The sequence below is a fragment of the Chlorocebus sabaeus genome, chromosome 29 (assembly GCF_047675955.1).
Source record: "Chlorocebus sabaeus isolate Y175 chromosome 29, mChlSab1.0.hap1, whole genome shotgun sequence".
NCBI lineage: Eukaryota > Metazoa > Chordata > Mammalia > Primates > Cercopithecidae > Chlorocebus > Chlorocebus sabaeus.
In genome coordinates this window covers 21530858-21557260 of record NC_132932.1, presented here as the reverse complement: position 1 = coordinate 21557260, position 26403 = coordinate 21530858, and the positions used below count along the sequence as shown (strand labels likewise).

The 26403-nt window shown below is 44.8% G+C and overlaps 1 protein-coding gene and 1 non-coding gene across 3 annotated transcripts in view; one reads left to right on the top strand and one right to left on the bottom strand.

The window, feature by feature from the left end:
* ALPK3 (alpha kinase 3) overlaps positions 1 to 26403 on the bottom strand; it is a 60949-nt gene that overhangs the window by 11384 nt on the left and 23162 nt on the right. For both annotated transcript variants that reach the window (XM_007990263.3, XM_037987768.2), the window contains 5 exons: positions 25018 to 26266; positions 3492 to 5637; positions 2632 to 2779; positions 2113 to 2240; positions 1944 to 1979 (listed from right to left, as the gene is read on the bottom strand). In XM_007990263.3, coding sequence (XP_007988454.3) covers positions 1944 to 1979; positions 2113 to 2240; positions 2632 to 2779; positions 3492 to 5637; positions 25018 to 26266 — 3707 coding nt within the window. The remainder of the gene's footprint in view (positions 1 to 1943; positions 1980 to 2112; positions 2241 to 2631; positions 2780 to 3491; positions 5638 to 25017; positions 26267 to 26403) is intronic.
* On the top strand, positions 9432 to 9549 carry LOC119620372 (small nucleolar RNA SNORA25). Its single transcript, XR_005236905.1, has one exon. It is a non-coding gene; the product is annotated as a small nucleolar RNA SNORA25 (small nucleolar RNA).

Genomic DNA, 26403 nt, shown 5'->3' with positions numbered 1-26403 from the left:
AAAAGCTATTAGAGACTTGGCAGAAGGACACAGGGGCCAACCTGAAGGGGCTCCCTTGGGCCAAAAAGGAAACAATCTTGGCAACAAAAATAATTATTGCAACATGTTGAATATATCACATATGTTAAAAATCCATGTATTCATAGTGGTGACCAAAAAAAAAAAAAAAAAAATCCAATCTCCTCCCTCAAACAATAACCTCACTGGTCACCTATGGAAAACGGTAGGGCACCAACTCATTATTCTAGTAACTAAAGGGAAAAGAGCAAATATTTATCCTTCATTTCCTGTTGGAACTTATGTATTGAGATAACCAAATAATCATCCCCTTTTTACAGAAAAAAATCAGCTAATGAATGAAGAAGAAAAGATCAAATTAAACTATCTCCATGTTGCAACTGCTAATGAAATAATAGATTTAGGCAATAATTAGTAACTGCTAAAACCCCTAGATAACAATAGTTTGTATCAGATTGTTTTTAACCTTAAAATGGGATGAATCACACAGATACCACCTGAATGAACCAATGACCAATCTTAACATTACTAAAACGAAAACAATCTGACATTATGTGCCTCCAGATAGGATGCAAAAGGTATACACAGCACCTGTGAGTTATTCTTGCAAAAAAAAAAAAAAAAAAATCACACCTGAATCTGACCGAACGTCTAAATCTGATTCCCAATTTAGAAGACGCACGTGCATGGGGGAGCATGTTAAATGGGAACACAATCAACAAAATCCAGAATGTTAGAAATTCTATACCAGTGACTTTAACAAATACATGGCAAAGGAAGAAAACAAATAAAGTAGAAGAAACTGTTAAATATTAAGAGAGACTTGGGAGCTGCATCAGCCAAAAGCAATGAGTGGTTCCTGATTCAAATAAACCAACGTATATGAGACATTTGGGGAAATCTGACTGGATGTTTGATGATATTAAATAATAATTATTTAGTTTTGAGGTTGAAGTTGTATTTGATATTGATTAAACTTTATTTGATTACTAAACAAAAGTCACTAATTGGCACTTCGGGAGGCCAACGCAGGTGGATCCCTTGAGGTCAGGAGTTTGAGACCAGACTGGCAAACATGGTGAAACCTGTCTCTACTAAAAATACAAAAATGAGCTGAGTGTGGTGGTGCACATCTGTAATCCCAGCTACTGGGGAGACTGAGGCACGAGAATTGCTTGAACCCAGGAAGCAGAGGTTGCAGTGAGCCAAGATCATGCCACTGCACTCCAGCCTGGGTGGCAGTGAGACTCCATCCCAAAACAAAGTCACTAGTTGGATAAAAGAGTGATTAAAAGAGTGAGTGAATGAAGGAATTAATGCATTTGTTAGCAAGTACAGCTCTAAACATCTTTTCATCACTGGTTGCCTTCACAGTCCCAAGCCTTAGCCTGTCTCTTGCAGGAGCAGTACATATCCATCCCTATTTGAGCCCTTCAAATGTGTGTCAAACTTTGCGGGTATTTCATGATCACCAGGGAGTTTGCTGAAAATGCAATGTTCCTAGGTCCTTCCTAAGTCATTAAAGATGTCTGCAGTGCAGCAGGGACCAGGAAACTGCATTTCTAACAGGTTCCCTGTGTGAATCTAATGCTGGGGTCCACAGAGTACTGTGAGAAATCCTGGGTAGGAGCTGGCAGGACAAGACATGCCCTGGTGGCTGGTTCTGCCCTGGATCAAAGACTCTGACATGGACAAAGAGCACAAGGGTAAACTAACTCTGGTGCAGTGGCCCTCTTGGCCACTTCTTCCCCCACAACCTTCTGATACAGCAGTCCTCCTCTATCATCTCCCCAAGCCATATCCTAAACTAGGAGGCAAAGGGGAGCAGTATGTGGATTGGGATCAGACTCCAAGCCCTTAAAGAGGGTCCTCCCTGCAGATGGCAGGGGTAGGACCACCCCACCTTCCCCAAGGGGGCACCATACCTTCACCTTCTTCTCTGGAGATGAATCCTGACAACACTAGATACAGAAAAAGAAGAAAGCAGCGCCTTCAGGCTGCTGTGCCGAGAGAGTGCCTTCTCTCAAAGATGACAGCTGCCCACCCCCCAGGAGCCAGGCCAGGCTGAGACCCCGGGCCGCAGGGCACACTCACCCTCAGGGCTGAGGCAGAAGTCGGTGGAGGCCGAGCCGTGCTCGTTGTGGATGGTGCACCGATACACGCCGCAGTCTACGGGGGAGGCCTGCACGATGGCCAAGGCCGCCGGCCCCTCATCCCCTGCGCTGCAGATTGGAGACCCTACTCATAAGGGCCATCGCCATGGCATGGGGGCAGACTGTGATCCTAAGCATCCTTGGAGCCCACTCTTAGAGGCTGCTGAGAACCCCAGCTCTGAGAACTCTGGGGAAGCAGCGCAATTCCAGGGCCAAGAGCTGGTACTGAAGCCCACAGATCTGGTTTGCAGTCCTGACACTTACTAGCTGTGTGGCTTTGGACAAGTGGTTTAAAGAATGCTGAGCCTCCATTTTCTCATCTCTACTATGGAAATAAAAGGACCTCCCCTGGTTATTGTGAGGATTAATGAGGCGATAGGCTCAAAGCGCTAGGACAGTGCCCAACAGTATTACTGCAATCAGGGAGCCAGGTCAGGTGATGGTGGTATCATTGGCTTACCTCCTGCCCACCTCGCCCACTGGGCACTGATCCTTGGCCCATGTCAAGACTGAGTCACTAAGAATGTTGAAAAACTGGCACCAGAGTTTCAGGCTACCAGAGGCATCAGGAAACTGCTCCACCCGAATCTTCCGGATGACCTGTGGGGCTGAGAGCAGGGTCTAGTCAAGAGGGGAACAACACCTCTCCTCTGGCCATATCCTTGCTTTCCCGGGTGTCCTTGGTGGAAAAGGCTGGGAGAAAACAGGATTCAAGTCTCCACACAGACCTACCAAGGTACCTCACAGCCCCCAGGTGCCTCCTGCCTATATCTCAGGCTTCTGCCCTGACCCCCAAAGCACACATCTCAGCTAGACAGAAGCCCCTACTCCACCTTGACCCCAGGCTGGGAGGGGCTCCCAGCTGAGGACCCAGACAGCAGTTGAGACAGGAACTTCAGTTTGCATTCTAGGTCCCTAACTCTAGAAGCCTGCATTTGAATCCTGTCCCCACCACTCTGTAATCATGCGACAACTCTGTAAAGGGGGATTGGTGATGATGGAGAACTAGAACACTACTGAAGCTGGGCCGTGTGCTAAGCACTTCACCTATTCCATCCCATTTAAGCCTCACACCATTGCAAAGGTGGTACTGTTACCTCCACTCTATGGAGTGGCAGAACCAAAACAAGAACTAGGCCTTTCAGATTCCAAAGGCTGTGAGAGAAGGGTACCTTTACCAAGGTAATTTGTGAATCCTGAGGAGGGATATGCTATCTGTCATCGGGTGGTGCTGTTAGCAGCAGCAGCGGTGTGCTGTCCGTGGCTCCATGGCAGCCCTGTCCTGTGAAGTCATCCCCCGCCTCCCTCCCCATTGCTCACCTTTCAGCAGGTCTTTGGCTTTCCTGGGCTTGGCCAGTGTCTCCTGCTTGCCTTCATCCAGGGCCAGCTCTGTGTTCAGACCGCCAGCCTTGGGGCTGGGGCTGAGGTCTCCTGTCGCCAGCTCCTCCTCTGCCCGAGGCACCTCCAGCATGCTCGCCTTTCTGCCCTGCGTAGGGGAGCGTCTCTCCCGCCCTGGAGTCCCTGGGGACCCAGGCACCAGGCTTTTCCTGGGCCCCCGGGGGGAAACCGTGGGGCTCTCCCTTTCTTCAGGTGTGGTTGCCTCCCCATCTCCTGCTGCTCTGACCTTAGGGAGAAATCTCTTCCTCCGGGCCCCTAGAGCCAATTCCTCAGGTGTAGCTGCCGGGAGACCTGTCAGAGCCTCCCCGGGGAACATCTCCTCTTGGGAGGGTTCCTGGGCTATGCTCTCTGTTGAGGGTCCCTGCCCAGGGACTGCCTGCCCACCGGCCTCCCCCAGCTGATCACCCATGCTGCTCTCCTGAGAGGCCCCCAGGAGGCCAGGCCCCTCAAGGGAAACCTCTCCGTCACCCTCACTGGCTCCTTCTGAGGCCAGCCCAGGGCCCTCCTCGTCTACCACAATGGCAGGGACAGTGAGGGAGCTGGGACCAGGACCCCAGGAGCCTCGGGCAGCAGCAAGGGCCTGGCGGCCAGCCTGCACCTCGCGGTCCAGGAGGCCAGTGAGGCGGCGGGAGGTACAGGGGCTCAGTAGCAGGGTCTGTGCACTCTGCACCAGGTGGTTGTTCTCCACACGCTCCAGGATACGCCTCGATGTCCGGGGACTCAGCCCAGCCACTTCCACAGTGGGTGTCAGGGTGGCTGAGGGCGCCAGACCTCCAGTAGCTGCCCCGACCTGGGACTCTCCCCCTGCTCCAGTCGTCTCTGTGCTGGACAGCTTTAACAGCAGAAGCAGGTAGTTCTTCAGGGAATCTATGAGGCCAGGGTCACAGCTCCGGGAACCTGGGGTCCGCCCCTCCACATCTGATACCTGGGCACAGGCCCCCTCATTGCTGGTGGCCATGGTTTCTGGTGGGTGACTCTGAGTGGGGGTCCCCGGCCCCAGGTGTAGTGTTGGGGCAGAACTCATGAGGGCCTGATCCTCAGAGGGCAGGAAGGCAGCTGTGCTCCTGTGCTGAGAAGTCAGGGTACTGCTCGGCCCCTCCTTTGGGCTAGCAGTCAGCCCAGTTCCAGGAAGAGAAGGCATTGTGGGCACCTCCTGGCTCAGGCCAGCTGGAGGACAGCCACCCTGATCCACACACGGCACTCCCCCTGGCTGCTCCTCCTCGGGGCACTGGAACGGGCTGTCCTCCTGCTTGGCCTCGACTGGCCCTGATGACTGTGGCCCTTGGCATCTCTCTCCTCCCACCTGCTCCACACTCCCTTCATGGGGCAGTTGTGCTGGGAGCATGAGGTTCCCTGACAGGGGACCCAGCACAGTTTGCTCATGGTTCCTGGAGGCTGTTACTGCTGCCTCCTCAGATCTGGGCAGGAAACCAGGTTTTTCTGGGATACAAGACCCTTCTGGGATCTGTGTAAAACATTCAGTACTCGGAGGAGCTCTAGGACCCTCTGTAGGTGGGAGTTCGGGGGTTCTGGATGGTGGGCCAAGGCTGGTCACTGCCTCCTGTTTTGACTGACCTTCCGTGGCTGTGGGCGCACTCCCTGCTGACTGCATCCCCGTCTCTTCCTGCATCCTTCTGTCTTCCTGTGTGCCCTCATCTGCCTGGGCCTTCCTGTCTTCCTGTACCTTCTCACCTGCCTGTGTTGTTTCTAGCTGTGTCTCTGCCCTTCCCTGTGTCACCATGCCCTTCTGTGCACTCCTGTCTGACTGTGGCCTCTTACTTTCTTGTGTCCCAGTATACACCTGTGTCTTCCTATCTGCCCGTGTCCTCTGGGCTATCTGTGTTCCGTCTCCCCTGGTCCTTCCATCCACCTGTATCTTCCCATCTGCCTGCACATTCTTCTTGCTTCCAGTTCTCTGGTTAGCAGATGTTCTCCCATCCTCCTGGGTTTCCATATCCATGGGTTCAAAGATACCTTGACTTCCAGAGGTGCTACAACCAATGGAAGCTACATCAGAGCTGCTGCTGGCCGACACAGTAGGAGCCATGGTTGTCTGGCATTCCAGGACCTGAGAACACGGGGACAAAAGTAAGGATTTAACTACATGGACATTCAGATCTCTTTCCAATCTGGCATCCCAGCCTCCTCTGACCTCATCCACAACTGCTCTGATGGGAATCTTGCTGCCTGGTTTCTCAGGTCTGCTGGAAGTTGGGAGCCAAAGAACAAATTCCCAAAACCCCATCCATGCCCACCCACCCTAATCTCTGATCTCAGTATCTGGACTGGGGAATATCTAGCATCCAGACCCAGCTCTTGCCCTTCCCACCTCTTCCTGAAGAAATCCTGCCTTTCCTGAAAGACGTTGCTCATGGCTTATTCCACCCCTCACTCCTACCATATGAAGGAGAATATCCTCTCCCCAGGGCTCCCAGAGCAGTCCTTCTCCTGTGGCACTACTTGCCTTGGATAGAATTATGGGTGAAGTGAGACAGTGCCAAAGGATGTCCCAATAATGGCCTCAATGTCCCGGCCTCCACCAGTAACATTGAGTGAGTGGTAATAATGGATGCCATCAAAGCAGAGAGGATTAAAGTAATTCTGAATGGCATCTATGCCAGGAAATTAATGAAACATTATAATGTTACCCTTTTGAACATGTATTTGCAAAGCACTATGCTAGGCCCCTGTACATGATATTATCCCACTTACTCCTTATACAGTATGAATACTTAGGAGAATCAGCCCCATTCTAGAGATAACAATGACAAGAAGGCATGCGATCTGTCCACCATCAGGTAGTCAGTAAGTGGCAGAGTTCAGATTTGCAACTGGGTGTATTTCGCTCCAAATCCCATGCTCTTTGTTGTTATATCATACTGCCACCCACTTTTAAAGGACTTCCCATCAAACATGGTGGCGTTTAACAGTGATTTGCCTCTTTTCCTCCAAGATATCATCAAAACCACTAAAGTAAACATGAAATAAACAAAGCAAAATCCTTTGTTAGTGAACTGGAGGCAAATAAAACCTAGTCTCAAAAAACAAACAAAAGGATAACGGCTTCCAAAAGCCAACAGATGCAGACACTGGGAAGCTGAGGAGGAGCAAAGTGATATGGGGAAATAAACAGGGCCACAGCTCAGCACGCGGGGAGTGGAGCTGTTCAGCAGGTCTCAAGACGCTGGCAAAATCACAGCTACTGTAGACAAAGGTCTCATCCCGAGGTTATAAACCCATAAGTCCACATGCAACAAGAGCTGCAGGGTCATGGAGGCCTGGGTGGAAACTGGCCGAAGACACGGGAGCTGAGCAGAGCAGACAAGGAGAAGAGTTGGAATGGAGGAGGCAGATCTCAGAAAACACTGGCAACTACACTCCTGAAGAAACCTCCGGAAAATTGCTAAGCCAAGAACATTATGTTTTAGCATACAAAGACTAAAGGAATACTGTTCCCACAGGACCTGCTTGAGGAAATCACCAGGGAACAAATGCAGTCAACCAAAAGATGATTGAGGAAACAACAGCAAAAGAGCTGACGATAAGCACTAAATATATTTCACTTATATTAACATATATATTGATGCATATTAACATATAACTGTAGAAGCAAGACTAAAATCAAGTGGGGTTCAGAATGGCAAATCAGAATGTCAATGTTCTATGCCCTGACGATACAGATACAACAGAGCCAGCATGAAAGTGGAAAGGGGAAGAAAATAACCAAGTGAAGTAACTTCCTTGACTGTGTCACCTGTAAGAGCCAGGCACCAAAGACATTACTCAAAGCTGAAAAACCAAGTAACAGAAATAGAGGATATTTACCTACATAAAGATAATCACTTAGAAATCAAACTTTAGGCTAATATGAGATAGAAAATGAGTGAAGGCTGGGCACAGTGTCTCAAAACTGTAATCTCAGCACTTTGGGAGGCCAAGGCAGGCAGATCACCTGAGGTCAGGAGTTTAAGACCACCCTGGCTAACATAGTAAAACCCCATTTCTACTAAAAATACAAAAAATTAGCCAGGCATGGTGGCACGCACCTGTAATCCCAGCTACTCTGAGGCTGAGGCAGGAGAATCGCTTGAACCCAGGAAGCAGAGGTTACAGTGAGCCAAGATTGCGCCATTGCACTCCAGCTTGGGCAACAAGAGTGAAACTCTGGCCCATAAAAAAGAAGATGAATGAAGAAAATGCAGAGAAAAAGTGAAAACACTGTATCATTTTTCATCATAAAAAATTAGTAGAAACTGAGTGAACAGATGAAATAATTAATGGTATTATATAAAACTGAAATTATAACATAAAAATATTTTTAAATATCAGAACCACACACAAAATCAAAGCAATCAGATCACAAAATGAAAGACTTTTAAATATATATAATTAAAATGTATGTAAATTAAGTGTAGAATTTAAAGCTACTTTACTAAATTAGGAATTTTCTGTTTTTTAAATTTTTAATTTTAAAATTTATTTTATATTTTAAAATTAGAGATGGGGTCTTGCCATGTTGGCCAGGGTAGTTTCAAACTCCTGGCCTCAAGCAACGCTCCCACCTCAGCCTCTTAAAGTGCTAGGATTACAGGTGTGAGCTACTGCACCCCGCCTAAATTCAGAATTTTGAATGAATGGTATGGATGTGGGAAAAATTGGTTTGGCAAATATCAGGAATAAGTCTGACTGAAGGATTTTTTTTTTTTCTGAGACAGGTTCTTGCCATCTTGCCCAGACTGGCATGCAGTGGCTATTCACAGGCAGGATTATAGCCTCAACCTATTGGGCTCAAGTTATCCTCCCACCTCAGCCTCCCAAATAGCTGGGACTACAGGCTGACTGAAGAATCTTATTTTTTTTTTTTCTTTTGAGATGGAGTCTTGCTCTGTCACCCAGGCTGGAGTGCACTGGCATGATCTTGGCTGACTGGAACCTTTATCTCTTGGGTTCAAGCGATTCTCCTGCCTTAGCCTCGTGAGTAGCTGGGATTACAGGTGTGTGCCACCACACCCAGCTAATTTTTGTATTTTTTAGTAGAGATGGGGTTTCGCTATGTTGGCCAGGCTGGTCTTGAACTCCTGGCCTCAAATGATCCACCCGCCTCAGCCTCAAAAAGTGCTGGAATTATAGGCATGAGCCACTGCACCCGGCCTGACTGAAGAATCTTAATAAAGATGCTCTTCCAACTTCTCTGACAACCAGATATTAACAGACAAAACTGCCTTGGTGCCAACAAACAGCAGTTAGTAATATACTACAGCCTCTTTTTTATCTTTTGATATTCTAGGATTAGAAAATGTTTAAATAAAGACATAAGATCTATAAATCTACAAAGAAGGTGCAGACTGTGCATACAAGCCTGTTGCTGTTCACAAGACTCATGGAAATAGAACTTCTTGATGAAAGCTACCCTCACTCCTAACTTACTCTCAGCCAGATCAATCCCTCAGTTCTATTGAACCTACTTCTTCTTTATCTCAATATCCATTTCCTTCATCTCCACTGCAAACTGCCTAATCGGAGCTGCCAACAATTCTGTCTTGCCTGGACTACTGTAAAGCCTTCTAATTGATATCCATGACTTTAGTCTTTGCCTCTGCTAAACTCTTTTCCTCACTGCAGCCCAAATGACCTTTCCAAAACACAAACCTGACTGTAACACTCCCCTCTTAAAAAACCTTTCAATGGCTTACCATCACTGACAGGATAAAGTCAAAAAACCCTAGCTTCAAAGAGCAAAATCACACAGTAGCCCCTTCTTATTCACGGTTTTGCTTTCCATGGTTTCAGTTAACTGTGGCCAATCTTGGTCTGAAAATATTAAATGAAAAATTCCAGAAAGAAACAATTGATAAATTTTATAGGTCATTTCAAAGAGGCTGTGAAACCAAGAGCTCTTAATGCTGTGACCAAAGATGGAAGTTCTCTATAGGATGCCATGGCACTCGATGGTGGTATGTTTTCCTGTGGAGATTTAAGACTTAGGTGTTATATGACATAGTAATCCATGATTGTTGCCATGGGAGAGTTTTAAAGATTAACCAAAGTAAAAAGAAAAAACAAATTGTAAAATTTGCGCTGGTCTGAGCAGCATGATAAAATCTCATGCCATCCCACCTGGGATGTGAAACAACCCCTTGTCCAGTATAACCACAAGGTATACACTAGGCTGCCCGTTACCCATTAAGTAGCTGTCTTGTTACCAGATCAACCGTCCTGGTATCTCAGGGCTTGAGTGCAAGTAACCATTATTTTACCTAATAAATGGCCCCAAAGCACAAGAGTAGTGATGCCAGCATATTACTATAGATGTTCTATTTTATGATTATGGTTGTTAATCTCTTATGGTGCCTAATTTATAAATTAAACTTTATCATAGGTGTGTATGTATAGGAAAAAACATAATATATGTAGGGTTTGGTACTATCCACAGGGTCAGGCATCTGCTGGGGATCTGGGAAAGTATCTTTTGTGGATAAGGTGGACTGCTGTACTCTCTTGGCCAGGGTTACAGGCATTGCACAGCCTCTACAGATGGCAATTTGGCATTATCTATTAAAACTAAAAATACTTATACTCTTTAACCCAAAAATTCCATTCCTAGGAATTTATCATACAGGTATACTTTCACGTGCAGATAGACTTATATACAAGGATATTTACTGCAGCATTGTTTATGATAGCAATAGACTAGAAATCACCTAAATTCCAACAATACAGGACTGATCCAATGAATTATGGTATATCTACATTCCAAATAAATAAAACAAATATCCAAATAAAAAAGCAAGGTAAAAGATAGAAAATATAATATGCAACCTTTGTGTGGAAAATACACAGACACACACACATATTTTCAAATGTTAAAGAAAACAGCTCTGAAAGGATGCCCAAAGAACCTGCTTTGGCAACTGCCTTCAGGAAGAGGACCTGAGCAGTGGGGATAGCGAAGTGGGGAGACTTAATATTCTCTATATATCTTTTGTACTTTTTGAATTTTATACCTTGTGCATGTGACATATAGTTAACAAAAATACAATTAAAAATGACAGTATATATGGAAATCGACACTTGTGGGATCAGTGAGGCCCGTCCCTCAGCAAGAGTCCCAGATCTGTCCCTCCAGGTTCATCTCTTGGGTCCCTCCGCCCAACACTAACTTAACTGTACTGACAAATGTGCTATTTTGTAACTCCTTTATGTATTTTTTTCTGTGCCAGACATTCTCACCTTTCTCCTTGCCCTGCTGAAGGACTCCTTCTCATCCTTGAAGACCTCATTCAAGTTTCTTTTCTTCTTTAAAGACTTCCTGAGTTCTCTCCTCTACCCCAAAAAACGTTAGTGGCCCCCATAGCAAATTTACCTGATTCCATCATTATACCCCCATTCTGTGTGGTAGTTATTTATTTCATGCATATGTCACCTGCTAATCTGTGAACTCTTCCCCTCTGAAGAGGGCCCAGTATAGGCCTAGGAGTTGGAAATCAATAAATACATGGTAGATGACTGAATATTCTCTGTACAATTCTACAAGGGCTGACCCCTCTTACTAAACATTATGATGGAGGGTGTGTGTGTGTGTGTGTGTGTGTGTGTGTGTGCGTGTACATCTATATCTGGAACTGTGTAAAGATATGAGAAGGAATGTCATATATTTCTTAAAAAAAAAAGTGGTGTGAGCAGAATGAACCTAGTTGGCTCTATGTAAGCTTTTTTACTACAAGTGATATTAGTAGGTTTAATTTGCCATCCTGTCTTCTTCCCTCTTCCCTCATAAATTCTCAGATATTAAGGACTCAGTCTATGGCCAGGTATGGTTGCTCATGTCTAGAATCCCAGTGCTTTGGGAGGCCACTGTAGGAAAATTGCTTGAGGCCCAAAGTTCAAAACCAGCCTGGCAACACAGCAAGACCCTGTCTCTACCAAAACACAAAATACTTAGCCAGGTGTGATGGCATATGCCTGTAGTTCTAGCTACTCTGGAGGCTGAGGTGGGAGAATTGCTTGAGTCCAGGAGTTGGAGGCTGTAGTAAGCTATGATCACACCACTGCACTCCAGCCTGGGCAATAGAGTGAGACCCTGTCTCTTCAAATAAAAACATAAAAATAAAAATAAAAAGTTTTATTCACCTTTGCATCCTTCACAGTGCCAAATACATAAGGGAAAGAACAGGAAAGAACAACCGAATGAAAAGTAGTATGGTTTATAACCCTCTAAGGGGTCATGGCCTTGGAACGCTGGTTTGGGAGAGCAAGGGACAAAACCAGGACCTTAACAGGGATGGGGCAGGGTAGTCACTTCTGCATAAGTTTTGGTAGTTTGTAATTTTTAAATAATTGCTCTATTCCATATAAGTTGTTAAACTTATGTGCAGTTTTTCATAGTAGTCTTTTTTTTTTTTTACCCTGTCAATCCTTACAGGGGCTGTAGTGATAGCCCCTCTTTCATTCTTAATACTTGTATTTTGTGTCTTCTTTTTTTTTTTCTATGTAAGTCTTGCCAGAGGTTTATTGATATTATTTATCTTTTCAAATAATTAGCTTTGGGTTTATTTTCTCCACAGTTTTCCCAGTTTTAGTTTCATTATTTTCTGTTCTTTTCTATCTATTTGCTTTGGGTTTATTTTTTTCTCTTCTTTTTCTAGTTTTCTAAGGTAGCAACTCAAGTTATTGATATTTCAGATCTTTTTTCTTTCCTAATATAAACATTTTAATGCTATATATTTTCCTCAAGGCACTGATTTAGCAGCAGCCAACATTTTGGTATGTTGTATTTTCACTTTCATTCAATTTAAAATGTTTTCTAATTGGCCTTAGGACTTCTTTCTTGGCCTATAAAAGTGTATGTTCTTTAAAAGTGTTTAGAAATTTTTCTATTATCTTTCTGTCATTGATTTCTAGTTTAATTTCATTTTGATCAGAGTGCGTACTTTGTATCATTTCAATTACTTCACATTTGTTAAGATTTATATTATGACCCAGGATATGATCTATTTTGGTGAATATCTTATATGCACTTGAAAAGAATGAGTATTCTGTTGTTACACAGAGTATTCTATAAGTGCCATTCAGTTCTTTTATATCCTTACTGATTTTCTATCTACTAGTTCTATTGATTACTGAGAGAGAAGTGTTAAAAGTCTCCAACTATAATTATTGTTTTCTCTATTTCTCTTTTCAGTTCTGTCAGGTTTTGCTTTGTGTATTTTGAAGGTATGTTGTTAGGTGCATACATATTTTTTATTGTTATGTCTTCTTGAATTGACCCTTTTTATCATTAGATAGTTCGCTATTTTTCCCTTAGTAATTTTTTTTTTTTTTTTTTTTGAGACAGAGTTTTGCTCTTGTTGCCCAGGCTGGAGTGCAATGGCATGATCTCGACTCAATGCAATCTCCGCCTCCCGGGTTCAAGTGATTCTCCTGCCTCAGCCTCCCAAGTAGCTGGGATTACAGGCATGCGCCACCACACCTGGCTAATTTTTGTATTTTTAGTAGAGATGGGTTTTCTCCATGTTGGTCAGGCTGGTCTCAAACTCCCGAACTCAGGTGATCTGCCCGCCTTGGCCTCCCCAAGTGCTGGGATTGCAGGTGTGAGCCACTGTACCCAGCCAGTAATTTTCTTTCCTTAGAAGTCTACTCTGTCTGATATTAATATTGCCATTCCAGCTTTCATCTGATTAGTGTTTGCATGGTATATATTTTTCTATTATTTTACTTGTAACTGATCTATATCATTATATTTGAAGTGGATTTCTTATCGACAGCATCAAGTTGGGAAAGTTTTTCTGGTCCTGTCTCACAATCTGTCATTTAATTGATATGTTTAGACCATTTATATTTAATATAATTATTTATAGGTTTAGATTTTGCTCAATAATTTTATTATTTGTTTTCTATTTGTTTCCTCTGTTTTTCCTTCCTGTGTTTCCCTATTCTTGCCTCCTTTTAGATTAGAACATCTTTTAGTATTCCACTTTAACTTATATAGTGTGATTTTTACTATATCTCTTTGTATAGTATTTTTGTTGTTGCTCTAGGGCTTATAATATACATACTTAACTTTCCACAGTCTACTTAGAGTCAATATTTTACCACTTCAAGTGCCATACAGTAATCTCACCACCATATAGGTTTCTTTACCCTATACCCCTTTATGTTATATTTGTCTTATATATTACATTTGCATGCATTAAAAAACCTCCAGCAGATAATGTATTTTTCTTTAACTTTTTACCTTCAAATATATTTTAAAGAAATCAAGATGAAATGATCTATTATATTTATCAGGATATTTACCATTTCCATTGCCCTTCCTTCATTCTTGATGTTTCAGGTTTACTTTAGCGATCCCTTTTTTTTTTTTTTTTTTTGAAACCAAGTCTGGCTCTATCACCCAGGCTGGAATGCAGTGGTACAATCTCAGTTCACTGCAACCTCAGCCTCCTGGGTTCAAGTGATTCTCTTGCCTGAGCCTCCTAAGTAGCTGGGATTATAGGTGCTCCCCACCACACCTGGCAAATTTTTTTTGTATTTTTAGTAGAGAAGAGGTTTCACCATGTTGGCCAGGCTGATCTCGAACTCATGACCTCAGGTGAGTCTGCCTCAGCCTCCCAAAATGCTGGGATACAGGCATGAGCCACAGCTCCCAGACTAGCAATTCTTCTAGAACAGGTCTGCTGACAATGTAGTCTCTTGTTTTTTCCATTATCTGAGAATGTCTTTATTTCACTTTCAATACTTCAAGATATTTTTGCTAAATGTAGAATTATAGGTTGAAAGTCCTTTTTTTTTCAGCATTAAAAAAAATATGTTGTTCCACTTCCTTTTGGCCTCCATTGTTTCTGATGAGAAATCTGCAGTCATTCAAATCATTGCTCCCCTATAAATAATGTATTACGTTTCTCTGGCTACTTCCAAGAATTTTTCATTGTCTTTACTTTCCAACAGTTTGGCTATGAGGTTTCTGGATGTGGAATTCTATGGGCTTTTCCTGTTTAGGGTTTGCTGAACTTCTTGATCTAGAGGTTTGTGACTTTTGCCAAATTTTGAAAGTTCTCAGCCATTATTCCTTCATGTATTTTTTTTTTCCACACCACTGTTCTTTCTCTTTCTGATTATCCAGTGACACAAGTGTTAGACTTTTTGATACTGCACCACAAGTCTCTGAGGCTCTGTTCATTGATTTTTCTGATTCTCTCTCTCTCTCTCTCTCTCTCCCTCTCTCTCCCTCCCTTCCTCTCTCTCTGTGTGTGTGTGGGCATATGTGTTCAGATTGAATAATTTCTATTGCTTTAACTTCAAGTTCACTGACTTTTCCCTGTCATCTATCATTCTGTTGTTGTGCTCAACCAGTGAGTCTTTTTATTCAGTTATTGTAATTTTCAGTTCTAAAATTGATATTTGGGGCTGAGGTGGGTGGATCACCTGAGGTCAGGAGTTTAAGACCAGCCTGGCCAACACAGTGAAACCCTATCTGTACTAAAAATACAAAATTAGCCAAGTGTAGTGGCACACATCTGTAATCCCAACTACTCCCTCAGGAGGCTGAGGCAGGAGAATCTCTTGAACCCAGGAGGTGGAGGTTGCAGTGAACCGAGATCATGCCACTGCAGTGTGCCAGGCACTCCAGCCTGGGCAACAAGAGTAAAACTCTGTCTCAAAAAAATAACAAATAAAAATAAAATAAAATTGATATTTGGTTCTTCATATCTTTTACCTCTTCTTTTTTTTTTTTTTTTCTTTTGAGACAGGGTCTCACTTTGTCCAGGCTGGAGTGCAGTGGTGTGATCTTGGCTCACTGCACCCTCAACATTCTAGGCTCAAGTGATCCTCCCACCTCAGCCCTGCAAATAGTTCAGCCTACATGCACATGCCACCACACCCAGCTAATTTTTTTTGTATTTTTTGTAAAGACAGGGTTTTGCCATGTTCCCCAGGCTAGTCTTTTACCTCTTTGCTGAGACTTTCTATCTTTCCATTTGTTTCCAGAGTATTCACCCTTACTTGCCACATTTTTATAGTAAAGTCAGATGATTTTAAAGTCAGATGATTCTAACATCTGTGTCACTGTGGCATTGGCACTCTTTGATTGTCTTTCCATGCAAGTGGAGATTTTCATGATTTTTCATATGCCATATAACTTTTATTGTATTTGGATATTTTAAATATTACAAGACTCTGATTCTTGTTTAAATCTTATGGAGAGTATTAACATCTTTGTCTTGGAAGGCAATCTACCTAGTTGTGTTCAGGCTACAAATTTCATTCAGGCCTCTGAGGTTATAGCTTCTATCTCGGTTATATTTTCCAAGCCTTTCCGGTGCTATTTGGGGTTTTCTTATTGTTGTTGTCTTGTTTTTGAGATGAAGCTTTACTCTGTCACCCAGGCTGGAGTGTAATGGCACAATCTCAGCTCACTGCAACCTCTGCCTCCCAGGTTCCTGGGTTCAAGCAATTCTCCCACCTCAGCCTCCCAAGTAGGTAGGACTACAGGCATGTGCCACCATGCCTGGCTAATTTTTTGTATTTTTAGTAGAGAAAGTGTTTCACTATGTTAGCCACGCTGGTCTCGAACTCCTGACCTCAAGTGATCTGCCTGCCTCGGCTTCCCAAAGTGCTGGGATTACAGGCATGAGCCACCACACCCGGCCTGCAGGGCTATTTGGATCCGCCATGTGTGTGTGCCACCCAGTGGCCAGTGTGGGACTTGAATGATGGTTCATTAGTGTTTTTATTCTCAAAGTTTTTTATTCTCCAAGTATTTCATTCTCAAAGTTTTTCATATGCCCTTCAGAATCAGATCCATGCAGGAACAGCTTGGGAATGAGCCCAGAAATGTAAAAAGAGTTTATAAACCCAGAGGTCATTAATGATTCTCAGAGGTCATTTTCCCAAGCTTTTCCCTCTCCATAGTTTCCCCCATAGGGCCCCCTTTTTCAGTCCTCTGGCCAAATAGCTGGAGGTTCTTTTACCCCTCTCTGCCACATACTTTCACACATGAGTGTGTGATCTGCACCAAGGAAGAGACCCAGGAGAAAAAAAAAAGGAACAGGGGCTTGTCCCACTCTTAGGATCACAGCTCCTCCGAATGGAGAGGGAAGATTCTCTTCTCTCAAAGTTTTAGGCGCCTGTGGCCTCTACTGCTACCACTGTCACTGCCAAGAAATCTCTTTTCCATTCCTGAAGTCTGATCTAGAGAGCTTCTGGAGCTCTCTCTGCCCATGTTAAGGTTTACATCTGGGTTTCAGACAGCATTAAGACTAGGCCAGGAAGTGCCAGAAGGGGGAAAAAAAAAAAAAAAGTAAACACTGTAGGTTCAGTGGTACTTTGAGTTCTGGTCTTCATCCCCAATCTGTCCGTGACTATTTGCTTTTCAAAGTTGTCAAGTGGGTGTATCATACATTTTGCCTAAATTTTTGGCTGCATTCAGTGGGGGATACAGAATGGAGTGTATTTACTCCATCTTATCCAGAAATGAAACTGCCATAACTATAATAAATAATATTAGTTATTGTATTTTTCAATTCCAGAATTCTAATGATTCTTTTTTTTTTTTTTTTTTTTTTTTTTTTTTTTTTTTTTTTTTTTGAGACGAGTGTCACTCTGTTGCCCAGGCTGAAGTGCAATGGCGTGATCCCAGCTCACTGCAACCTCTGCCTCCTGGGTTCGAGCGATTCTCCTGCCTCAGCCTCCTGAGTAGCTGGGATTACAGACATGCATCACCACACCCAGCTAATTTTTGTATTTTTAGCAGAGACAGGTTTCGCCATGTTGGCCAGGCTAGTCTCGAACTCCCGACCTCAGGTGATCCACCTGCCTCAGTCTCCCAAAGTGCTGGGATTACAGGTGTGAGTCACTGCGCTTGGCCTTTTCCACTTTTTATAGTTTCTAGGTATTTGGTGAAATTTGCAATCTTATCTTTTATCTCCTTCAATATATGAAGGAGGTAAACTAATTTTAATTTTACAATTCACATCTAATAATTCCAAAAGTTGGAAACCTGTGGGGCAATTTCTTTCTTTTCTTTTCTTTTGTTTTTTGAGACGGAATCTCACTGTCACCAAGGCTGGAGTGCAGTAGCACAATCTCAGTTCACTGCCACCTCTGCTTCCCAGGTTTAAGTGATTTTCGTGCCTCAGCCTCCCAAGTAGTTGAAATTACAGGCATGTGCCACCATACCTGGCTAATTTTTGTTTTTTGTTTTTTGGGTTTTTTTGAGATGGAACCTCACTCTGTCACCCAGGCTGGAGTGCAGTGGCACAATCTCAGCTCACTGCAACCTCCGTCTCCCAGGTTCAAGCAATTCTCTGCCTCAGCCTTCCAAGTAGCTGGAATTACAGGCACCTGCCACCACGCCCAGCTAATTTTTGTATTTTTAGTAGAGACAGGGTTTCACCATCTTGGCCACACTGGTCTTGAACTCCTGACCTTGTTATCCACCCACCCCAGCCTCCCAAAGTGTTGGGATTACGGGCGTCAGCCTCCATGCCTGGCCTAATTCTTGTATTTTTAGTAGAGACAGGGTTTCACCACATTGGCCAGGCTGGTCTCGAACTCCTGGCTTCAAGTGATCCGCCCATCTCAGCCTCCTAAAGTACTGAGATTACAAGCATGAGCCAGTGTGCCCAGTAACCTGTGGGCCAATTTCTATCTTCTGTGGACTTATCTTCATTTCATGCTGAATATTACCTTTGAAATACTTTTTAAAAATAATTTGAGGCTTAAGATGATGCTGTCATCCCCAGATATGATTTTTGTTTGCTTCTGCCAGGTGCCTGAGGGCACTAAGTATCTTGAACCACCTAATTCTAATTTCAGGGATTGAGATATTTCTTACCACATGACTTGGAGCTCATCAATACCTCAATAGTGTGAGAGTAATTTACTTGATTCCCCTTTCTCCTAGGGTACAAACCTTCAGGGTCCCAACCCAAAACCCAGGGGGCTTACAAGGGCTCCCACTCTTGAGACCACGGGCTCTAATTTTTGTCTCCTTAGTCTCATGAGACTAGCTAAACTATTGCTCAGTCTCTCATTCTCCTCTTCTGGCATAAGAAATACCTCCCAGGACAAAAGCTGTGTCAAATGCTGGGACTACCATTCTAGATTTCTATCTCCTCCCAGATCCTGGCCCAGTAATTCTTCACTTTGTCAGCTCTCCAGTGCCTTCAAGCAGATATTTTTATATTTTGCCTAGCTTTTCTAGTTGTCCTCAGTAGTTGAATAATCTAACCCAGCACTACCAGAAGCTGATATTGAATAACTGTTAGTTCTCTTCCTTTTCTGTGTCACTCCTGGCCTTAGATAATGTTACAATTGGTGCTAAACAAACCAAAGCAGTACACAAGACATAGAAAGGAAGAAAAAATGTTGAGAAGCTTTCAATGCATTTAGGCATCAAAATTAGGATAGGATGGTTTTACATTCCCTCTCTAGCCCACAATCTCACCTTTGTTTCATGCTATTCATCCTTCCCAGAATGTCTTCCTTTTTCTCTTTCAGCTAATTCCTTTCCACCTGAGAATATTATCTTTTATATTTTAAAATTATATTAATTTTTTTTAATATGGCATTTCCCATAATAAATCTATACATGATGCCAACCAGTCTGGCCTCTTTCTAGATGCCTTCACTGGTGACTCCAGACCACACCGTTCTCCCTCTCTGAAAGTCCTCTGTTGTCATCATTCACCACATCCTCTTTGCACTTCTTTCTAGTGAGTCCAGTCCCCTCAATTCAGTAGATAATTCTTCAAGGCAAGGATCATGTCTCTCCTCAATCTCCCTCGATTCAACAGCTCTCAAAAGATATTTATATCCATGTCCTCCCTGAAAACTAAAGAGCCCTGATTGTGAGAGGAGAGTTCCCATGCCTTTGGAAGATCATCCTCAGGGCCTTCAAGGCTTCTCAAAAAGAGACACTTAGGTCTCCAAGCATTCAGCAGGGCTCTCCCACACCTACATGGTCCTCTCCAAGGATTCTGGCGGATGGTGCATTCTACCATGTTCCCCTATGTACCTCAGCTCCAGAGATCTGAGGCAGTCCCAGAAAAAAAAAAACCTCATAAAAAGCAGACTTTGAGGGCACTGAAGGCTAGTTTCCATTCATCAGCTACCTCCTGCCCAGAGAGAGAGCTGTGTGAACAGCATGCCTGGGCTGGAGGAGAAGCAGACATTCTTAACAACTCAAGATGCCCCAGCTCTACCATCTGTTCCTCATCCATACCCATGAGAGACGCCTAACTCGAGCTTCCAGAGGTACCCCTATTCCCAGGAAAGAAAATCAAGACAGAGTAAGAGGGCACTGGCATAATATCCCAGAAACAGGGACCCTGAAAGTAACAAACCCTAACAAGAGACACGCTGGGCTCAAATGAATTAAAAAACAAACAGAACTTAAAAAGAGAGATGAGAAAGAAGATTTGGATCACGGAAATAGAGACTGTGGTCCCAAATGAGAAGGCTAAATACTAAGGTATTGGTTCTTCCAAAGTTTTACTAAAAGCCCATTCGAAATACAAATACGCCTTTAGTTATCCACAAAAGGATTTAACAGGCTTTATAATCTTGTTAAATGTAATTCATGACTATTTAAAAAATGGTGAACAAAAAATTATAAAGTAAAAAACAATGGTATCTAGGAGTTTGGAGAATTTCCAACAATGATTCTATAGTTTTCCTAGAGGAATAAACAAGAGATAATAGTTAAGAAAAAATTTTAAAGGAGTGTAAGAGAAGAATTTGCCCTGCCAGAAATCAAACCTGTAAAAATTCAAACAAGATAGTCTTATAAAAAATCAACACACAGATGAATGCATTATGACAGATGTATACGTAGGAATTAAAATTGGCTCTAGTATGTATAAGAATTAGTGTATCAGGAAAGAAAACCTAAATAATAGATATGGTTTGAATATTCCACAAATAATGTTGAGGAAAATTACCTATTAGTCAAAAATCAAGCCAGAGACTGATGCTGTATTATACACCCAAATACATTTCAGATTAACTTAAAAATCAAATGAAAGAATTCAAACAACAAAAATTAGTAAAAATACAGATTACTACTTAATCTAAGACCAGGGAAGGAAAGCATAAAAACTATGAAAAAAGGTTAAAATATTTGTACTACACCATCTTATATAGTCATTAAAAATAAAGTTCTTTTGAAGATTTTTTAGAAATCATGGCAAATGCTCATGAAATGATGAGAAGAAAGCAGGATACTCATGCCTTTAATCCTAGCACTTTGGGAGGCTAAGGCAGATCATGAGGTCAGGAGTTCAAGACCAGCCTGGCCAAAAAGGGTGAAACCCCGTCTTTACTAAAAATACAAAAATTAGCCAGGCATGGTGGTATGTGCCTATAATCCCAGCTACTAAGGGGCTGAGGTGGGAGAATCGCTTGAACCCAGGAGGGTGAGGTTGCAGGGAGCTGAGATCATGCCACTCTACTCCAGCCTGGGCTACAGAGCAAGACTCCATCTAAAAAAAAACAAAAAAAGAAGAAGAAAGAAAGAAAGCAGGATATAAAACTGGATCAGAATAAAATGCATATTAAATGGTTAAAAAGGCCAGTGCACTGGCTCACACCTGTAATTCCAGCACTTTGGGAGGCTGAGGCGGGCGGATCACCTGAGGTCAGGAGTTTGAGACCAGCGTGGCCAACATGGTGAAACCCCGTCTTTACTAAAAATGCAAAAAATTACTCAAGCGTGGTGGCAGGCGCCTCTAATCCCAGCTACTCTGGAGGCTGAGGCAGGAGAATCGCTTGAACCCGGGAAGCAGAGGTTGCAGTGAGCCGAGACCACGCAGACTCCAGAGACAGAGCGAGACTCTGTCTCAAAAAAAAAAAAAAAAAACCAAAAGTGTAAAAACCTACATAAACTACATATACACATAAAAAGATTGGTAGATACACCAAGATGTCCCTTCATCTCTTGGGTGATAATCATCTCTGGATGGTAGATAATAGGTAGATTTTTACTTTCTTTTTTCTTTCTTTATTTCTTCTTTTTTGAGATGGAGTTTTGCTCTTGTTGCCCAGGCTGGAGTGCAATGGTGCAATCTCAGCAACCTCTGCCTCCTGGGTTCAAGTGATTCTCCTGCCTCAGCCTCCCGACTAGCTGGGATTACAGGCACCCACCACCACCCCCAACTAAATTTTGTTTGTATTTTTTTTAGTAGAGATGGGGTTTCACCATGTTGGCCAAGCTGGTCTTGAACTCCTGACCTAGGTGATCTACCCGCCTTGGCTTCCCAAAGTGCTGGGATGACAGGCATCATTGTGCCTGGCCTTTACTTTCTACTTCAAGTTTTCAGAGTTTCCTCCATATTTTCTACTATGATCATTTTTTTAATAATAAAAATATAACTTTTTTTCAAAAAAATTTGGCAGGATGAGACTATGAAAAAACAGACCAGGCTGTTTTATCACACTTGTAATAGCAGCACTTTGGGAGGCCAAGGTGAGAGGATTACTGGAGCCCAGGAGTTCGAGACCAGCTTGGGCAACATGACAACACCCCGTCTCTACACAAAATTTTTTAAAAAAGAAAAAAATAGCCAGGCATGGCAGCACATGCCTGTAGTCTCAGGCACAGAACCTGGGAGGCTAAGGCAGGAGAATCGCTTGAGCCCAGGAGGTTGAGGCTGCAGTGAGCCATGATCGCACCACGGCACTCCAGCCTGGGTGACAGACAAAGCAAGTTCCTGTCCCAAATAAAAAAAAAAAAAAATCAAATTCATCCACTAAAAAGCAACAGCTTAGAAGTATACATACATAGATGTCAAACGTGTTTCACATGTATGACCTATTTAACAATTTTTTTAAGTTAAAAAAAAAAGGTTTTTGGCTTTGTTCTGTGTCTGTGGGTGGTTTTTTTTTTTTTTTTGGTTTGGTTTTTTTTTTTTTTTTAAGACAGAGTCTCTGTAGCCCAGACTGGAGTGCACTGGCGCAGTCTCGGTTTACTGCAACCTCCGCCTCCCAGGTTCTAGCAATTCTCCTGACTCAGCCACCCAAGTGGCCAGAATTACAGGCACATGCCACCACACCCGGCTAATTTTTTGTATTTTTAGTAAAGATGGGGTTTCACCATGTTGGCCAAGCTGGTTTCAAACTCCTAACCCCAAGTGATCCACCTGCTTCGGCCTTCCAAAGTGCTGGGATTACAGGCGTGAGCCACCACGCCCGGCCTAACCATGAGGTTTTGTAGGAGCAGTGGAACCAACACAGACAACCTCTCAGGTACCATACTGCCTGAGCCCCTCCTCCTACCTTTGAGAGGCAAGGAAGAGGGGGCTGGTACTTCCTCCTCTGGCCCTACCAGGAGGATGCCACCATCTGGTATGGGGTTCCTCACCCTTTAGGCAGAGAAGCCAGATTTGCACACTAACTTGGCCAACAGCCTGGTCCCTTCCTAAATGAGCTATGAGGGCCTATGAGAGCCATCTCTTCCAAAAGGCCCTACTGTCCAGCCTGTGGGCTGTCAGGCATGTGCAGCAGCCCTACAAAGCGTTCCCTGGGCCACTGTGAACTTACCACTCCATTGGCCAAAACTACATGAGACCAGGCATGAGGGGGGCAAGAGTCAGGAACAGGTTCCAGAAAGTCTAGTTTGAAGTCCCTCAGGTTTGTTCCACTCCAAAGCCCTCTGAACTACTGTTCCTACAGTCTGACCTTAGCACCCATGAAATAAAACCATTTCCCATGGTCACCCTTGAAACTAGTCTTTGTCTCCTTCCCGCCATGAAAGTTCTCTCCGTGGGAAAGCCCCTCCTGTTCTCCATAAAGCATCCTTTCCCCTTTGCTCTCTGCGAGGTGCTGTACCAGCTTGTCCCTCATGTGCTTCCCTTCACTGCTCCGAGCAACCACCTGTCCTCTGTCTCTATCCCTGGGAAACACTGCTTTCCTCCTGTTCCCCCAAGAAGCCATTCCCGGATCCATAACTCCTGCTTCTTCTACGCCAAGAAATAGTCTCATCTTAGTTCTCACCAAAACCAGAGGCTGTCTCCACTTCAGGTTATCAGATTTAGCAAAAAGAAATACTGCGCTGGGCATGGTGGCTCATGCCTGTAATCCCAACATTTTGGGAGGCTGAGGTGGGCAGATCACTTGAGATCAGGAGTTCGAGATCAGCCTGGCCAACATGGCAAAACCCCATCTCTACTAAAAATACAAAAATTAGCCGGGCATGGTGCCTCATACCTTTAATTCCAACTACTTGGAAGGCTGAGACACAAGAATCGCTTGAACCCGGGAGTTGGAGGCTGCAGTGAGCTGAGATCGCACTACTGTACTGCATTCCAGCCTGGGCAACTCCATCTCAAAAAACAAACAAACAAAAAACAAACAAAAAAACCAAAGAAAGAAATACTAGACACCCAGTTAAATTGGGATTTCAAATAAATAACCAGTATTTCTCAGTGTAAATATGTTCCATCTATTTTATCCACCCCAGCTCCACTCTTGAAATATTTCTCCTTCTGCCACTCATAAGAAACACTGTCTTCTTTCTGTTCCACTATAAAACACTCTGTCTCCCGAAACCTCTGTGAAATAATGCCCTCTAAGCCCCTGAAACATGAAGCAATAACCAAAAGGGACAAACTGTTTCTTTCCTGCCCTCTCAATCCCATCCCTCAAGCTCCTTAAAGCTGCCACCCATTGCCTCTTTGGGGAGTGGACACTCCACTACCCCTGTCTCCACACAAAACATCATCTTTTCTCTGTGGGCTACCTGTTCCCTAGAAGGTGATGGCACTTCTGTTATCAAGTAAAACACTTTTCTTCTGTTTCCCACCATAGTCGTATCTGATCCCAACTGCCACTTACTTAGTTCTTAGTGGGCACCAGATTCTTACAACAGCCCTATGAAGTAGGTATTATTATTATTATTATTCCAGTTTTACAACTGGCTCTAGATCACACCATGTTAAGGCAGTCAGATTTGCTTATAGGTATGCCTGACTTCAGAACCTTAGATAAACCCAGATTTAACCAGCATTTCCTGGACATTCAGCTTTGTTAAAAATCTCATGAGCAGCCAAGTTGCCACCTGCTGCACACTAGAGCACACACCTGCTCCTCCATCTCCCCCATGAAACACTGTTGCCTCAGCAAAGCCCACAGAAAGCTCTCCACTGGCCCCCTTTCCCACCCCAGAGAATACTATCTTCTTCCATCTCCCTTCAGGGCACAGTCCCCTTGGCTGTGAACTCCTACACTCCCAGAAGAGGGTCACAGTCAGGCTGTGCTGCCCACATGCCTGGCATCAGGAAACGGGCTGGGGCAAAGGGCATGCCTGCGGTCCCTGTAGCTGGCACTCCAGTCCCTCCCCACCCCTTTCTATAAATAGACCACCGCTCACTGGCTGCCGGAGCAGTTGCAGCAAGTTTCCATGAGGTCAGCTTCCCAGAGTAGCCTCCAGGCACCCAACACCCACACTTACCTCCCCTGGAGTCCTGTGGCCTGCTTGCCCCTGCAGTGGGCTGTCCCGGGTGCCGTGTCTCCGCCGGGCAGGGGGTGTCGGCACCTGGACAGAGGCCTGAGGTGGGGCCTTCCCTAAGCTCTGGGCCCCACATTCTGGAGCTTGACTCAGAGAAGAAATGGGCTTACTGTCGGTGGTGGCCTCTCCTTTGGGCTTTGGAGGGGCGAATCTCTTTCTGTTGAAAGGCCTAGTCGTCTGGGGGGTGAAGGAGTGTGTGGGCTGGCCAGGAGCACCAGGCACCCCCTCATCTCTAGCCCCAGTGGGTGCCTTCCCCTTGAGACTCTCTCCAGGTGCCTGGACACTCAGGGTCTGGGGGCCGTGTTCCCCCAGAAGCCTGACTGCCCGGGTGTTCTCCAGGTACATGTCCTTCAAGGAGAAATACACTTCCTGGCCTGGGCCTGGGCCTGGGCCTGGGCCTGGGCCCGGGGCCTTCTGGGCCTTGTCTGGAGTGCCCACAGCAGAGGCTGGCTTCCTGGTACTATCTGTGCCAGAGGACCCAGGCCCCCGTGCAGCCCTGCCTCTGGGCTGGGTCTGAACCTGCTCCACGCCCGCGGGCCCCTGAGTCCCACAGGAGTCAGGCTCGTCTGAGTTGGGGATGCAGTTTTCTGAAGAAAGGCGGCTTCGAGCTGCCTTCTCTAACTCTGGCTTCCGCAGGCCTTGCTTGGATTCCTCATCTTTCTTTTTCTTCTTGGCCCCACTCTCCTCTTTGAGGACTCTCTGCGGCCCCAGCTCCATGGCGTCACAGATGTATGTCAGCAAGCCATGCTCTCCATCCTCCCCATTCTCGGGGACAGCCTCCCCGTTGGTGGTCACTTCTCCAGGAGCAAAACTGTTGATCAGGCCCAAACCTGAGTGCTGAGCAGACTCAGTCTCTCCCTCCTGCCAAACCGCCAGGGTCCCACCCTCAGGATCCCTGGTAGGGACCGAGGGGTCCAGCCCTTCAGCCCCACTCAGTCGCCGCTTTCGCTGGAAGCGGTCGGGGCTGAGCTTGCGCAGCGTGTCGGCCTCCCCTGGCGCCGCCTTCTCGTGCTTCCAGCTCTGCTCGATCTCGCGCAGCTTTGCCGCAGCCTTGCGCTTCAACTTGGCGAACCAGCGCTGGTGGATCTTGTACTCGGTCATGGTTCCCACCTCCAGGACCCCTGAGCAGGACACAATGCCCTTGCTGTTCTGGGCAGAGGCCTGGTAGATGGCGGCATCTTCTTCTCGACACCTAGAGGTAGGAGCGTGAGGTGCCACCTCTCCCCTCCTGGGAGGTGAGAGCCCCCACACCCCCCAGCCAGAGCCGGGCATGCTTCCCCCTCCCCATTGCAAGCCCTGCTGTGTGCCACGCCCCATCTCACACGTCAC